Here is a 15,638-nt window from a genome sequence, read left to right on the forward strand (position 1 = left end):
GAATATTTTCAGGTGGATTTTGGTGGTTCTTTGATGACAGAGGTGAATTAGTGACTGCCTTCTGTCTTGTGTCTCTTCCAAATTTTCCTAATTTCTTCAAAGTTTTTTTCAACACTTTCTGATTATTATCCAAATATCTCCTATCAGGAAAAAAAAGATAATGGACTGGAATCACCTGATGGGGCTGAGTCTATTATTAACATACTGACCATGATCTGTTTCACTGAAGAGTAGAAGGAAGTACATTCCAGATGTGTGAGCCAGCATGAACGGAAGTAGGAATGAGCACATGATGTTTAAGGGATGATAACAAGAATCCCTTATCTGAAGTGGTGGGCTTATGTTTCTGAAAAGATGGACATACAGTGTGACAGCTTTGATGGGACCAAACAGGGAGAACCCTGAACACTTAAAAGTCTCCACTTTCTCAGAGAAACAGAGATCCCCTTGAAGAATTTTTAAACAAGGGTATCAAATTATGAAAGTGATGTCAGAGGAGGATTAGCCTTATGGTGGTGCATTAGCTGAACCAGAGAAAGGCAAGCCTACCAGACACAACAACTAGGGGACTATTAACAATGGAAAGTAGGGGCGCCTGGGTGGCTCAGTCAGTTAGGCGTCCAACTTCAGCTCAGGTCACGATCTTGCGGTCTGTGAGTTCGAGCCCCGCATCGGGCTCTGGGCTGATGGCCCAGAGCCTGGAGCCTGCTTCCAATTCTGTCTCCCTCTCTCTCTGCCCCTCCCCCGTTCATGCTCTGTCTCTCTCTCTGTCTCAAAAATAAATAAACATTAAAAAAAATTTTTTTTTTAAAAAGAATGGAAAGTAAAGAGGAAAATGAGTAAATAACTTTGTATTTCTCATTCTCTTCTACTGATTCAGTCAACAAATTTTTCTTGAGTACCTTCCACATTCTAGATAGTGAGTTCTAAGAACACAACAGGAAATATGACAAACATGTCTGCCCTCAAGGGGCTTATAGTATATTCTTTTTTCTTACCCAATAAATTTATTTTTCTTTAAATTCTTCTTTTTGTAAAAGCCATCCAAATACTTTCTCATAAGTATTTTTAAATGCAGCAGCACCTTATTTACCTATAATATAAACTTTAGAATGTTCTGCTTTAGAATATTTTAGAATGTTCTGCCCTCTTTGCTCCCAAGGGAACTTCATAGTATCTATCATGTAATAATCACTGATTTGCTTACCTCCTTTCCCACTACATGACTCTAAGCTTCATGCTGGCAGAAACCACATCTTACTAGACAGTTTCCCCATAACACTCCAGAAATTTCAAGAGAGTGCAGGGAGTTAGTGAACAAATGCACAGATTTTATTTGGAACTCTGAATAAAATAGAGAATTTCCTTCTTCCATTTCCCAGATGTAGCTAACAAGTGGTTCCAAGAGACATTCAATTAGGGGTGCTCCTCAAACTTTTCCACCAATGAAACAAAGCAAATGAGAGGGCAAAGGTTTCCAGTGCCCCAGGGAGCTCCAGGCTGCAAGGGGCCGCAAGTATAAAATAGCTGTTTTAAGTCACCTTTATTCAGGCACTATTCTGTGCAGTAGGGATGTAACCAGGGTTCCTGCCTTTGTAGAGCTTAATATAAGACAGAGGTCAGAAAAACATAATCAATAAACAAGAAAAGGTCCTTACTTACTACTTTAGCACAATAAAACTTTTTATTTTTTCTATAAATAAAACTTTTAAAATCTATTTTTTATTGAATAATAATCTTTTATGGCTAATATTCTTAGGTCTTATTTACAAATTCATTCCTGATACAAGCTATACAGATATTATCACCTATTTTCTTTTAAAATTTTAGAATTTTCATTTTCAATTTTAGGTTTTTAATCTAATGAATTCATTGTTTGTGTATGTGTGAACTTTTTGTTATTTCAACACTGATTACCAAATTCAGCACTGATTAGCGAACAGTTCATTCTTTCCCCATTGATGTGTTATACCATTTCTGTCATATATACAGAACTGCTAAAATATCATTCTTTTTTTTTATTATTATTTTTAAAAAAAAATTTTTTTTAACGTTTATTTATTTTTGAGACAGAGAGAGACAGAGCATGAACGGGGGAGGGTCAGAGAGAGAGGGAGACACAGAATCCGAAACAGGCTCCAGGCTCTGAGTTGTCAGCACAGAGCCCAACGCGGGGCTCGAATTCACGGACCGCGAGATCATGACCTGAGCCGAAGTCGGCCACCTAACCGACTGAGCCACCCAGGCGCCCCTAAAATATCATTCTTGAACTTTGTCATGTGTCTCCTTCATCTATTCCTGTCCTAATTACATTAGCTTTACAACGGATTAAGTGAATCCCCCCTCTTCATTTTTCCTCTTATGTAATCTTGACCTTTTACCTTTCCATATAAATTTTAGGATCAAGCTGCCAACTTCTGCAAGACAAACTTTTAAATTTGGTTTGAAATTATATTGCAGTAACAGACATATAGTAAAAATATTTGACATCTCCAGGCTATTGTGTCTACTCATCTATTAATTTAGATTTAAGTTCTTTAACAAAGTTTATAACTTTCTCCATAAAGTTCTTGTACATCTTTTAGTAGTTGTATCCCTGAGTAATGTAATTTTGTTGCTCCTGTGACTGGAAATCTTTTTATTTTTATTTTTAATATTTTAATGTTTATCTATTTTTGAGAGAGAGAGAGACAGAGTACGAGCGGGGGAGGGGCAGAGAGAGAGGGAGACACAGAATCCGAAGCAGGCTCCAGGCTCTGAGCTGTCAGCACAGAGCCCTATGCAGGGCTTGAACCCACAAACTGTGAGATCATGACCTGAACTGTAGTCAGATGCTTAACCAACTGAGCCACCCAGGGGCTCCCTGGAAATCTTTTTAAAATCACACTGTCTAAACATTTTTGCTAAGGTTCAGAAGCATGATTTATCTTTTTGCAGTTATCTTGCATCCAGCAACAGAGCTGGCGGTTTACATATAGATTTTTTCCTAAATTTTCCATATGGACAATCATGTGTAAATAAAAAAGGCTTTCTTTCTTCTTTTCATTTCTTATATAACTTATTCTTTTCTTACTTCACTGGCTAGGAATTCTAGCATCAGGTTTCTTATATCCATATAAAGGATACGCTTCTAACATTTCCCCACTAAGTATAAGGCTTACTGTAGAGTTTTGCTGGGTATCCTTCATCTGGCTAAAGTTGTTCTTTTCAATTCCTTGGTTCTCAAGAGTTGATGCTGGTGTGAGGGGTAGTGGTGTTAATCATGAATAAGTGCTAACTTCAATCATTTTTTTCTCTGGCTACTGAAATGATTATATGTAATAGACAACTATTCACTGTCTATCTAACATCTGTTCTATGAGTTGTAACTCATTCTGGCCGCATGTGCATACTTTCAGAACATATCAATACTACATTCATGAACACGTTCTAGATAAGAAATAATCCAATTATCTCTGACCTTTGTTTCATAAAGAAAATATGAATAACAAATTTTAAAAAGATAATCAAATTTACTTGATTTAAGGCTATTAAATATTGTAAGATAAGGGCAGATGGCTAAAAAAACCTAGAATTTTACAACTTTTACCTCATATATATATACATGTTTATAACATAGAACATATGACATATATTCTAAGATCAAACAGGCCTTCTAAAATAAAGGGATAACAGACATAAAATACAATTCCATTTCAATATTTGATTTTGGGTCACAGATAAACATTTTTATAAGTGCCCTATCTCATCCATCACAAAGGAAAAAAAAATGCTGCATAGCCCGACTTTCAAGTTATCTTTTAATTACCACCATTTAAGGAACTTACTTTAACTAAAACCCAATGCTATACAAATTGCACTTTATAAATAAATAGAGCTGTGGGTTTGAATCTTAAAATCCTACATTTCAAGGAAATTATTTTAGTCAGCAAATAAACCAAACAGATGCCAAGCTTCCCAGGTTCTTAATTCCACCACGTGTCAAACTTTAAAAGTATGTTCTTATTAAAGAAAGCCTAATTTTAAACACTGCAGATTTATTTAAAAACAAAAAAGTGACTTGCTTTAAAATTTTTGTATGAAAGAGGGGCAGAGAAAAAAAATGGGGGTGGGTGGGAAAAATGTAGGAAAAAATTATTTTTTTTTTGTTTTTTTAATTAAATAAGTTTCACTGCAAAGTGAAAAGCAAATGAGGCAAAGAGAACACACTCTACAATTATTCACGAGGTAGCATGATTCAATTTACAAAGGCTGAATTTGTGCTCAATTTTTTGGAAACACATGTACTGGATTTTATCTGTATCTGACTTTTTCCACAACAAGCAGGGCTAAAAATGAAAAATACAAAGAGAAATGCACGTGGATAAATACAAGTTTGAGATGTCTAGTACAGTTCCACACCTCCTCTTATTTCCCCTTCTTTACTGGCGCAGAAGCAACAAATCTTGTTTCAGTAAGAAATCCTTAACAGAAGCTCTCACATTCACCTCTGGACCAAGTAACACACTATCCTTTCAGGCAAGTGTCACCTGTAGTAGAAAACTTATGCAATGTGATTTTAGATTTTTAACGAAATTGGATTAGCTTTTCAATGCACGGTGTTGCTTATACTTATTTAGAAGCTGTTACAAAGGAGTTTTAAAAAGATTAAGGCAGGGGTAAATGGTTGAGTTTCTGTGGAGAACTCAGAGCCTAGAGGTTAATCAACTTCAGATCATCTGTGAATGATGATTTCCATCACTTCCACACCAAGCCCTTCACCTCGTGAGTAGAGCCGCACCGCGATCAGGCAGAGAACAGCACGCAGCTGTCTCCAGTTAGGGCCCACCTATAATTAACTAGCTCACTCCTACCTTATGGCCAGTAAAGGGATACACACTGAAAGTAAAATATCAATCCGCTAAGAAAATTGGGGAGAGGGGAGATCAGATTTTTATTACAAAAAGCCTCGTTTTCTGATTATTCAGAAAGGCAATGTTCATGTATTAAGGAAGTAATATTGAAAGCTGTTATTGCTACCTCAAAAAATGTATTAAAGACATTCCTTGTTACTTAAGAAAATCTCACTGCACATTCGAAAAGAGCAGCCAAGTCTTGGAAGGACAGTCTCTCTGGGTAATGTGCTGTACAGGAATATGACCAACCTGAGACCGCGTAAGGACAACACTGAGCTGTGTGCCTTTAAGCACAGGACTTAATTCATCTCTTCTGAATTAGCAGATTTCTCACTGGCCAGAGTAATAATATCTGTCTCACAGGATTGTTGTGAAAGTTAAATGAGATGAGGCATGTATACATATTTATCAATAGCAAGCTGGATGTTTCTCAAGTATTAGAAGCACCTCCTTTTTCCCATCCCACCTCTGAAAAGAGCACACACCCGAAACTGGGCTGCATTTTTTAAAGGATACTAACATTTGATGTAATGTTAATCATTCTTCTCCCTCCCCACCTGAAAAGAAGACTAACAACTAAACATATCTTTAAAACTGAGGGAACAGGGGGACACCTGCATGGCTCAGTCAGTTGAGCATCCAACTTTGGCTCAGGTCACGATCTCATGGTTCATGACTTCAAGCCCCACATCAAGCTTGCTGCTGTCAGTGCAGAACCGGCATCAGATCCTCTGTCCCCGCCTGCCCCTCCCCTGTTTGCACTCTCTCAAAAATAAATAAAAACATTACAACAACAACAACAACCAAACTGAGGGAACAGGGTAACAGGCAGCCTACACGCTACTATGGAAAGTACAGTTCATTCATCTCATAAAAATTCTGAGAGACCCTCTAACTGTGAAAGATGCTAAATTCATAAGGCACTAATGGAGACAATTCCTACTGTCATGAAGGTGATGTATAAATTCAAAAGATACCCTTGGTACCCCATAGTACTGAGAAAGTCAATAATTCAGGACATTTTTGTGTCTAAGGTTAAATCTGAAGGGAAAACAGGCATAAAATAAGCCTACTCCAGACAGATGTGCATATGTGATCACCCTATCCACAATATTACCTCCAAATAAAATGCATGCAAATGATCTTTTGCTTCAGAAAGAAAATAAAAGAGCTTTGTTCGTTTTTGGCAAATTATAAAATGAAATAAGAAAGTAAGCACACCTAGTGCCCAGATTTTGATTTCCAATACCATTCTCCAACAAAAGAAACCTGGGCTCCTTGAGAAATGGATAATTTTAGGAAATATCAAGATGAGCCTGGAGCATCCTGTAGTGCTTCCTTAGTAAACTAAAACAGCTCAGAACAAAAGAAGAAAAAAACACGATGGGAATATGTCAAAGGGACACAAGATCTGACTGAAATAACTCCTAATTTGGAGCTGGAACAATTTGAGCAGCAAAGTAGTACTGAACTGCAACTCAAAATATACAATAGAAGGGCGCTTGGGTGGCTCAGTCAGCTAAGCGTCCAACTTCAGTTCAGGTCATGATATCATAGTTTGTGGGTTTGAGCCCCGTATCGGACTCTGTGCTGACAGCTCTGTGCTGCTTCAGATGCTGGGTCTCCTATCTCTGCCCCTCCCCGACTCGTGCTCTCTCTCTCTCTCTCTCTCTCTCTCTCAGAAATAAACATTAAAAAAAATCAAAAGATTTAAAAAAATATATATACAATAGATATCCACGAGTCTATACTGATATAAATGACTGCATAAAGCAATAAATGAGAGAAAAGAGACAAATCTCCATGTAGAAGAATTATGAAAAATATGTAGATGTTCCACTGACAACAAGGTGGGCTTAAATGTGGGCTGTGCATAGCACTTCGTTCCAAAGAGTATAGTATGAAAAGAAGAGAAAAGAAAAAGTATTTTGCAAAGAAAATCCTAACACTACCTCCAACAAGTGATTAAGGTTAACATCAACAGTGATAAATCATGTTGATAGCATGTACCCTTGATATGATGTGATGAAAATGGCTCTTTACCTCTGTGGTCTTCTTTCCCACAAGACATAACCCCAGTCTAATAGTGGATAAAATATCAAACATTCCACAGAACACCTGAGTGCTCTTTAAAACTGTCAGGATCATCAAAAACAAAGTCTAAAAACCTGTCTCACCCAGAAGATACCTAAGGAGACATGACTAACTAAATGTAATGTGATATCCTAGATGGGATCCTAAAACAAAAATAAGAAAACTAGGTACAAACTAAGGGTATTTGAAAAATGTATGGACGTTAGTTAATAACAATGGTTCAACATTGGTTCATTATTTTTGACAGATGTACCATACAAGTGTAAGACATTATTCATAGGGGACACGAAGTGTCAAGTATATAGGAACTCCACACTATCTTTGAAATTTTTCTGTAAATCCAAAACTGCTCTAAATTTTAAGAAGTATCTAAAAAGAATAAGAAATAAATTATGTTTAACATACAGATTAACATTATGACCCTCATTTTGTTCCAATGTAAGTCAGTCACTCTTATTTATAATACATGTGATGTGTGAGGAAATGACAGGGGACCTGTCTGCAAAGAAGCTGACAGCAGAGGCCATCTGTCAGCATCCTGTGAAGCGATGCAATTCACATATGTACCCACTCAAGTAGTTTAACTAAATCCTCACAAGAACACACAAATGGTTTATTCTGAACCATGTATTTGTATTTTATTTCAGGCAAGAAACAGCAGGTAGAATGTAATATTAATAATGTAAGTACATCAAGAAGCATAAGTGACATTTCTCCCATTTCTGAGTTCTTTATCAGTCACAATATAAAGTTAAAAACAAAGGGTGTTTTTAACTAATACAATCTGCCCAGAAGTTGGCCAAAAAAATTCAAAATTATCAAGAGGCCTATAGGCCCACAGTGGATTTGCATTAACATAATGAATAAACAAAAGTTAGGTATATATATATATATACACACACACATATATATATATATAATGTATTTTTAAGTAGCAAATAAGGACAGGGAATGATGGATTTATATCCCGTATTATTAATGATGAACCCTGCCTTAAATGTATGTTATGTGTCAAAATAATAGAATATTATGAAGCCTTCATAATTAGCACAATAAATATCCAGATTATTATTTTTATTCCACTATTATTTTTAGTGATATTTAAAGTCATGTCATACTCAAGCTATTATTTTCTGACATTTCACAAAAGATAGATAAGGACAAATAAGCAGTAGTCTTTACAGACGTTTATAACCTACATTCTTACATTTGTCGGATTCTGTTCTGAAAGTGAAATATAAGGAAAAGATACAGTATCAGTATATGCTCACCAACAAATGACTTCATTAATGTAAACAATGTTCTCATTAAAATTGGGAAGTATAACCACTGGGAAAGCAGCCACGTGATCGGAATAAAAAGATTCTAAGAATTAAGGGTCGGCACTGCACATGAAATTCATTTGCTCTATCATTCATAGATAAACAGTTGTAGAAAAGCAGATGAATCCAAAAACGTACAAAATGCTACAGGATATCACTGATGTGATTAATTTCATAGCAACAAGACCTTGAACAAATAGAAGAGTATTTAAACTATAGCGAGATGTGTAGCAACTATCCCATAGTATTTCAGTGACTTAGCTCCAGAAGTGGACTACATGAGCTAGAATATCAGCCACAGAATTTATTAGCGATGAGACTTTGGACATGTTATTTATCTCTCTGAGCTATTATTACCTGCAGAATGATAATGAAAATAGTCTCTACCTCACAGAATTGAAATAAGTATTACAAGAGACATTTCATTACAGCATTTAGAAGGACACTTGGCATATGGTAAGTACTCAATAAAATGTTAGCTATTATTGGCCAATCAGCAAGGGAGTAATCGTGACAATCTTTTATACCACAACAAAATCCACTAAGTATCTTTTGGCAAAGAACTAAAAAGTTATCAAATGTAGAAATAAATTATACATTTTTGTTTTGCAAATAAATAAGACTTCCAAATCTGCTGGGCTGTTCTGGGATATTTTATAAAGACTAATGTCTTGGGAGGCTGCTCCATCAAGACCTCCTGTGTACTTAGTGCAAGGCTATACTCATAGTGTTGGCAACAAACAGCTAACAAGATACATCAAAACATAAAAGCAGCATACATACCCTCAGATCAGGAGAAAAGTTGTCTGCAGAAGTTGAAATGGAATCCGATGATACAACAGAAGCTGATTTTGTATGCACTGAATTCTCTGAATGAGAAGTGGAAGCACTACAAAATACAAAAGCACAGTGTTTGAAACACATACTTGAAAAGGGGGGGGCTTTAAAACACGATTTCAGAAATTTTACTAATTATTACTCCATTATGTATTAAAACTTTCATTGCCAACCTGTCCTACATTGCCTATTCAATCTTATCTCCGAACACTGATAAATTACAAACTCTCCATACCTGCAGGGCTAAGTATTCTTACCACATTTCCTCTGAACAGACTTCCCTGGTACTCCTAAATAAACTCTGGGCTAATTCTTTCTTTTCATTCAACCATCCATTCACTCATCCAATAAACACTCACTGAATGATCCAATGTGCAAAACCATTACACCAGGCACTAGGATCTGGAGATAAATATATAATCCTCATGTTCACAAAGTTCACAAGCTGTGGCAAAAACAGATAAGTAAATGGTGCGTGGTGATAACACCGGCCACTGTGAAACTGAATAAAGGAAGCCTCATTTAAAATGGAGTCGGGAGGCCAGAAGGTGGAACTCTCGTGCCCTACCACTCCTTGCAGCCCTCTGAATTCCCAACAGAAGAAGCCTATCCTTTACTACCCCAGTAGGAGGAAGATTATCTCCTTGCCTGGCAACAGCCCAGCCAAACAGTGATTATCACAAGTAGGCCAATCAAAGACACTACACTTCAAAACCCAGTTTACTCCAGTGGACTCTCTGTTTATAACAGCCCCTCCCGTTTGGAACAGCCCCTCCTAAAGCCCCCTTTTCCATATAAAAGAGCATTCATTCCTCTCCTTTGTTCTCTGGACTTGCCTATGGTTTTCCCATAACTTGCATGTTTCAAACTGCAATTCTCTGTCATTTCTGAATAAACCCATTTTGCTGGAAATATAACTGATAGTTTTACCTTCGAGGTTAACACATTACGAACACAAAGAGAGAGACAGAAACGGGGAAAATGGGACAAAGGAGAAGGAGGAACCTAACTTTACTCAGGAAGATCAGGGAAGATGTGACAGAGGAGATGTTACTGAAAGATAGGAAATTGCCAAGCTGAAAAACAAGTAAGGGAATTCCAAAAACACACAAAAACAAAAAGCACTGCAAAGGTGTAGAATAATCAAAGAACACAGAACACTCTGAGAAACTACAAAGGGTTCAACAGGGCTGGATAAGCAGAACAGAAGCTAAAGACAAAAAGAGGAGCTTGTCTTTGCACCTTTTACCTTACCACTAAATCAAATTCTATACTTTAAACAAGCCTATCTACTTCTTCCATTACCTTAAGTAATCACGCTCTATTTTTATTCTCCAATTGTATACTGACCTACGGCATATACATTTTCCTACATTTTAATCACCCCAAAAGGGAGAGCTGGGTCTTCCTTTTCCACAAAATCTACTTCAGTGCCTATGTATACTGTTAACATGTATCATGTTTGTTAAATTCCAAAACACAGTGAAAATATACCTATGCCAAAAACTGAATGATTTACATCATTTCCTCTTATCACTAAAAGAAAGTCAAAATTATTCAAAGTAAGAAAAACCAATGGTGGAGAAATTTCAGGCACTTTGAACTGAAGTTTAAAGTTCTGATTAAAAAATATATTTTTCTCAAGCTTCACTCCCAACATACTAAAAGTCTTTCTCACACCAAAAGTAAAAATTTTTTCATTAGATTTTGATAAAAGAATCCATCTCGAGATTGTGATACTTAAAAAACACATTTGGGGTGCCTGAGTGGCTCAGTCAGTTAAGCATTCGACTCGAATTCAGCTTAGGTCATGATCTCATAGTTCCTGAGTTCGAGCCCCACATCAGGCTCCGTGCTGACAGTGGGGAGCCACTTAAGATTCTCTCTTCCTCTCTCTCTGCCCCTCCCCTGCTTGCACGTGCACACACACTCTGTGTCTCAAAATAAACTTTAAAAAATTGTTTTTGTTTTAAAATTTGTCCACCATAAACCTGCCTTTAAGTACATTATTTATACAATGGGAAAATCATCTCCTCCAAAAGAAACTGTCACTTCATTTTTTACTGTTATTTTTTAAGCCTTACTGAGGCATGATTGTGAAAGAGTGTAGGTACAATGCCTTAATATGTACAACATGATGTGATGTATGTATACACTGTGAGATGAGTACCACAATCAAGCTAATTTCAACATTCATCACCTCACACAGTTACCTTTTTTGTGTGTATAGAGAATTTGAGATCTCTCCTTTTGGCAATTTCAAGTAAACAATACAATATTCCTCACAATGGTCACCAGGCTATACATGAGGTCCCTGAACTATTCACTGTATATCTAAAACTTTGTCCCTTTGCTCAGAATCTCCCCATTTCCCCCTTAACAGATAGATACATGGTTTGAAAATATTTTCTTACATCCTTTTACGTCAGTTTTTCATTTTGTTGTTTCCTTTGATGTAGAGAAAATGTTTAATTGGATATAATCCTGCTAGTTTACTTTTGCTTTTGTTGCCTGTGCTAGTGGTGTCAAATCCAAGAAACCATTCTCCAGACCAATGCCAAGGAGCCTTTCCCCTGTTTTCCTCTTGGAGTTTTACAGATTCAGGCCTTATAATTAAACGTTTGGTCCATTTGGGGTTGATTTTTATATATCGTGCAATATCAGGGTCCAATTTCATTCTTTTGCATGTGGATACCCATTTTTAACAAAATGACTATACATTTTTGGCACCCTTTTCAAAGATAAGTTGACTGTATGTGTGTGGTTTTATTTCTGGGCTCTCTATCCAGCTCTACTGGTCAATGTTATCTATTTTTTTAATGCCAGTACCATACTGTTTTGATAACCATAGCTTTGTAGTACAGTTTGAAGATAGGAAGTATGACGGCTCCAGCTTTACTCTTCATGCTGAAGACTGCTTTAGCTATTTTGAGGCTTTGTGGTTACACACTGATTTCAGGCTATCAAAAATGCTGCTGGAATTTTTATAGAGAAAATAGAAAATAGAAATTTTTTATAGAAAATATCTACTGAATCTGTAGATCACTTTGGTTAGCATGAACATTTTAAGATTAATTCTTCTAATCCATTAACACAGGATAACTTTCCATTGATTTGTGTCTCCAATTTCTTCCATCACAGTTTTATAGTGTTCTTTGTACAAGTCTTTAACCTCTTGGTTGAATTTTTTCCTAAATATTTTACTCTTTTTGATGCTATTGCAATGGAATTGTTTTCTTAATTTCTCTTTTGGAGAGTTTATTGTTAGTAAATAGAAACCCAACTGACTTCTGCATGTTGATTTTCTATCCTATAACTTTCCTGAATCTGCTTATTAGTTTTAACAGTTTTTTCATAGAGCTTTTACAGTTCTCCACGTATAAGATCATGCCATCTGCAAAACACTTTTGTATATTTATACAATGTGAAAATCATCTCTCCCAAAAGAAATCCATTTAAATGTATTAAAAACGGTATTCCAGTGGAAGCACTTCATAATATTTTTTTTTCAAATGCAAACATATATTTATTTTATTAACTATTTCAAGGTATGATTTGTGGTTGTTATTTATTTACACCCAAGAACCTATAATATTACACAAAGGAGCAGCCATAAGAAATTCTATTATCTAGTTTTTTATAATGTAAGGAAAGAGAAATTGACAGACTGAGAATGTTTTCTTCCTTTCCTCCTCTTTTATTTTTTTGTTGTTGTAGACAACTTCTGACTAATTAAATACCATCTGTATTAAAGTAACAGGTAAAATAATCAAACTCTGGCACAGTATTTTGAGAGATACGATTTGTTGCCTACTCCATGTACATACGAACCTCTGTTTTTCCTGACTTTGATGAGGGCAGTATGTGCCCAGCCCAACATAACAAGTTTCCTTTGTGCTCCCTCCTGGCTAGGAGAACCATGGGACACAATTTTGGTCAGTGAATTTAAGAGGAACCATGCTAATGGTTATGGAAACCTTTTATTTTCTTAATAAAGGAGAGCAGAAACAGCAGGGTAGTCCTTAACCTTTCCCATTTTGTCTTGCCTGGAGCAAGAATGTAAAGCCTGGAAATACTGCAGCCATCTTGTAAACATGACCAACACGCTGGCCTGCTGAGAACAAGGAGCCAAACAACAGGAAGAACAGAAAGTCCTCATAGTATCACTGAGCAGCGGAATCCACACCAACTCCCTACTTGTGTAATTTTGTTATGTAAAAAAAATTAAGCTCAATTTCTTAAATCACTGCAATGGAGTTTTATATTCTATACAGCCAAATACAATTCTAAATGATACAGCAACACCTCATAAAGTCTATTTTGGCCAAGTTCAAATGTGTACTACTTCTTATGCATAGTTGACCTTCTGAGAGAACAGATAAAATTAAAGGCAATAAACCAATCTGGAACTACGGGTAGTATATTACTCAGAAAAAATAATTCTGACAGAGAAGATATAATAGCATGTCCCACTAAGAAAGCAAATGTTTCTTTAAAGCCAAAGCATGAAGCAAATAAATCTAAGGGAAATAAAATAACAAAAAAAATTAAGTTCTGCAACTAATAACTTGTAGTCTCGGATTCATAGAATCAGTCTTTCAAGCAAACGTGTGGCAAACAGCTTTTAATTATTAACTTCTTTCAGAGAAGATACTATGATGCACAATGTTATATGTAAAGCAGCACTGATGGGTACTTCAATATAACCAGTTTACAAAAGGTTTCAATCCCCAGGCAAGTAATGAGAGGCTAGGGGAGACCACAGTAGGGTATATATCCTAGGGCTGTTCTTGTGATTATGGCACACACGTGCGTGCACACACACACACACACACACACACACGCCCCAGAACCATTAAAAGTTCTCTTGGTATAAACAGGAAGTGCTGCCCTTTACAGCTACTCAGACTGAAGGCAGCCACAAATGCCCTAGAATGCAGAGCTCTATTTTCAGTTAGCTTTTCTTCTGTCAGATGGGTTCTATGAGTGCTTCTGATCGTCAAGGGCCACTGGTATAATACAATCTAATGACCACTACTCTTTTCCACTGCTCCTTTGCTCCATATTGAAGTCAAACTTTCTTTGTGTATCGTTTATGAGCCATTCCACAAACAAGCTCTTTATTTCCCTGAATTCATGTCTTTACTCACACTATTCCAAAACAGAACATCTCTTTCTCCCCATCTCTTTATTAACATCCTACCTGCTCTTTAAGACCCAGTTGAAAAGCAAGCTTTCCAAGAAGTCTTCCCCTGGTGTTCCAGCTGGAACTAAAGTCCCATTCCTCTACACTTTCACAGACTTCTGCCTCTACTCTATAATCACACCTAACACTTTCCACATTAGACTAGAGTTCTTTGGTTATGTGGCCATCTCTTTCTTAAATTATAAGCTGCTAGAGGATAAGAATCTTGTAACTGGCAAGGCATCTGAACTCGGAGCAAAGACTGCAGTCTGCTAACCTCATCAAGTAACCACCACCACCACTTTAGTCCTCGGTTTTCCTAGGCCCGCAAACTTCACTGCAGTCTGCCCGAACATTCCTGCCGCCCCTGTCAGCCTGAGCCTCTCTTCAAAAATGCCAGGTCTTCTGGACTATGTGCTTCCTCTGTCCATTCTCCCGGCTCAGGTCTTCTTTCAGCTACTAACGCTTCCTAACCTTTGTTAGGAAGAATCTGTACCCCAGAGTGACTTGATTGCCTCACATCCTCAATAGAATTCTCCCTCCTTCTCTGTGCCCCAGCTGACACCTCCTCCCGGGAACCCACTGCCCTGCAGCCTTTTCTAGACACTCTTCCCCCACATCTAACAAAACCCAAAGGTGAAACCAGCACTTTCCCAGCTCCACTCCCATGTTTCTCCACTAGTATTACCTCTCCACCTTCCTGTGTAAAAGGCTTCTTCTGAGGTTCCTGGCATTTGGCTATACAGCTTCCTTGTTACTGTCATCCACCTACCTTTTCATTACTCCTCATCACTCACTAAGAACTTTTTTTCAGTTGCCTTACTTCCTCTTCTTCAGAGCTTCTCTCTGCTGCAAAGCCATCATCATGGGAATTTCAAGGTCCACAAGGATAAACCAGCGACAACCTGTCTCGAAACGCCTCAGTTCCTACATCCCTCACCCACATTCCCACTTTAGCAATGCACTTCTCTCGTCACACCCTGGACTTCATCATTTCTGGGAACTACGCAGTCTCGGTAATCTTAAACACAAGGAAACCAATCTCTCTCCACAGACAGATGGTATCCTTTCCAGAAATCTCACTTTCTTAACTTTCCCTTCATCTAATCTTCAACACAATGGGGACAACTCATCTCTCAACCCCTCCATTTGTCATTATCATTCATGCTTTTTTGCTCTCCTTTTGCCTCTCACTTGCCTCCCTATCCAACCTAAAATGTATAGCAATATTTTAAAATCTCTTTGGCAAACATTCAGCACCTTATATCCTATCCGTTGGCCATCACTGCTCTGTTAATCCCTAAA

The 15,638-nt window shown here is 37.1% G+C and overlaps 1 protein-coding gene across 2 annotated transcripts in view; it reads right to left on the bottom strand.

Annotated features, from left to right (window-relative positions):
• MTMR2 (myotubularin related protein 2) overlaps positions 1–15,638 on the bottom strand; it is a 117,590-nt gene that overhangs the window by 67,541 nt on the left and 34,411 nt on the right. For both annotated transcript variants that reach the window (XM_060605301.3, XM_060605302.3), the window contains one exon: positions 9,095–9,200. In XM_060605301.3, coding sequence (XP_060461284.1) covers positions 9,095–9,200 — 106 coding nt within the window. The remainder of the gene's footprint in view (positions 1–9,094; positions 9,201–15,638) is intronic.

Source organism: Panthera onca, chromosome D1 (assembly GCF_046562875.1).
Source record: "Panthera onca isolate mPanOnc1 chromosome D1, mPanOnc1 haplotype 2, whole genome shotgun sequence".
Classification (NCBI taxonomy): domain Eukaryota; kingdom Metazoa; phylum Chordata; class Mammalia; order Carnivora; family Felidae; genus Panthera; species Panthera onca.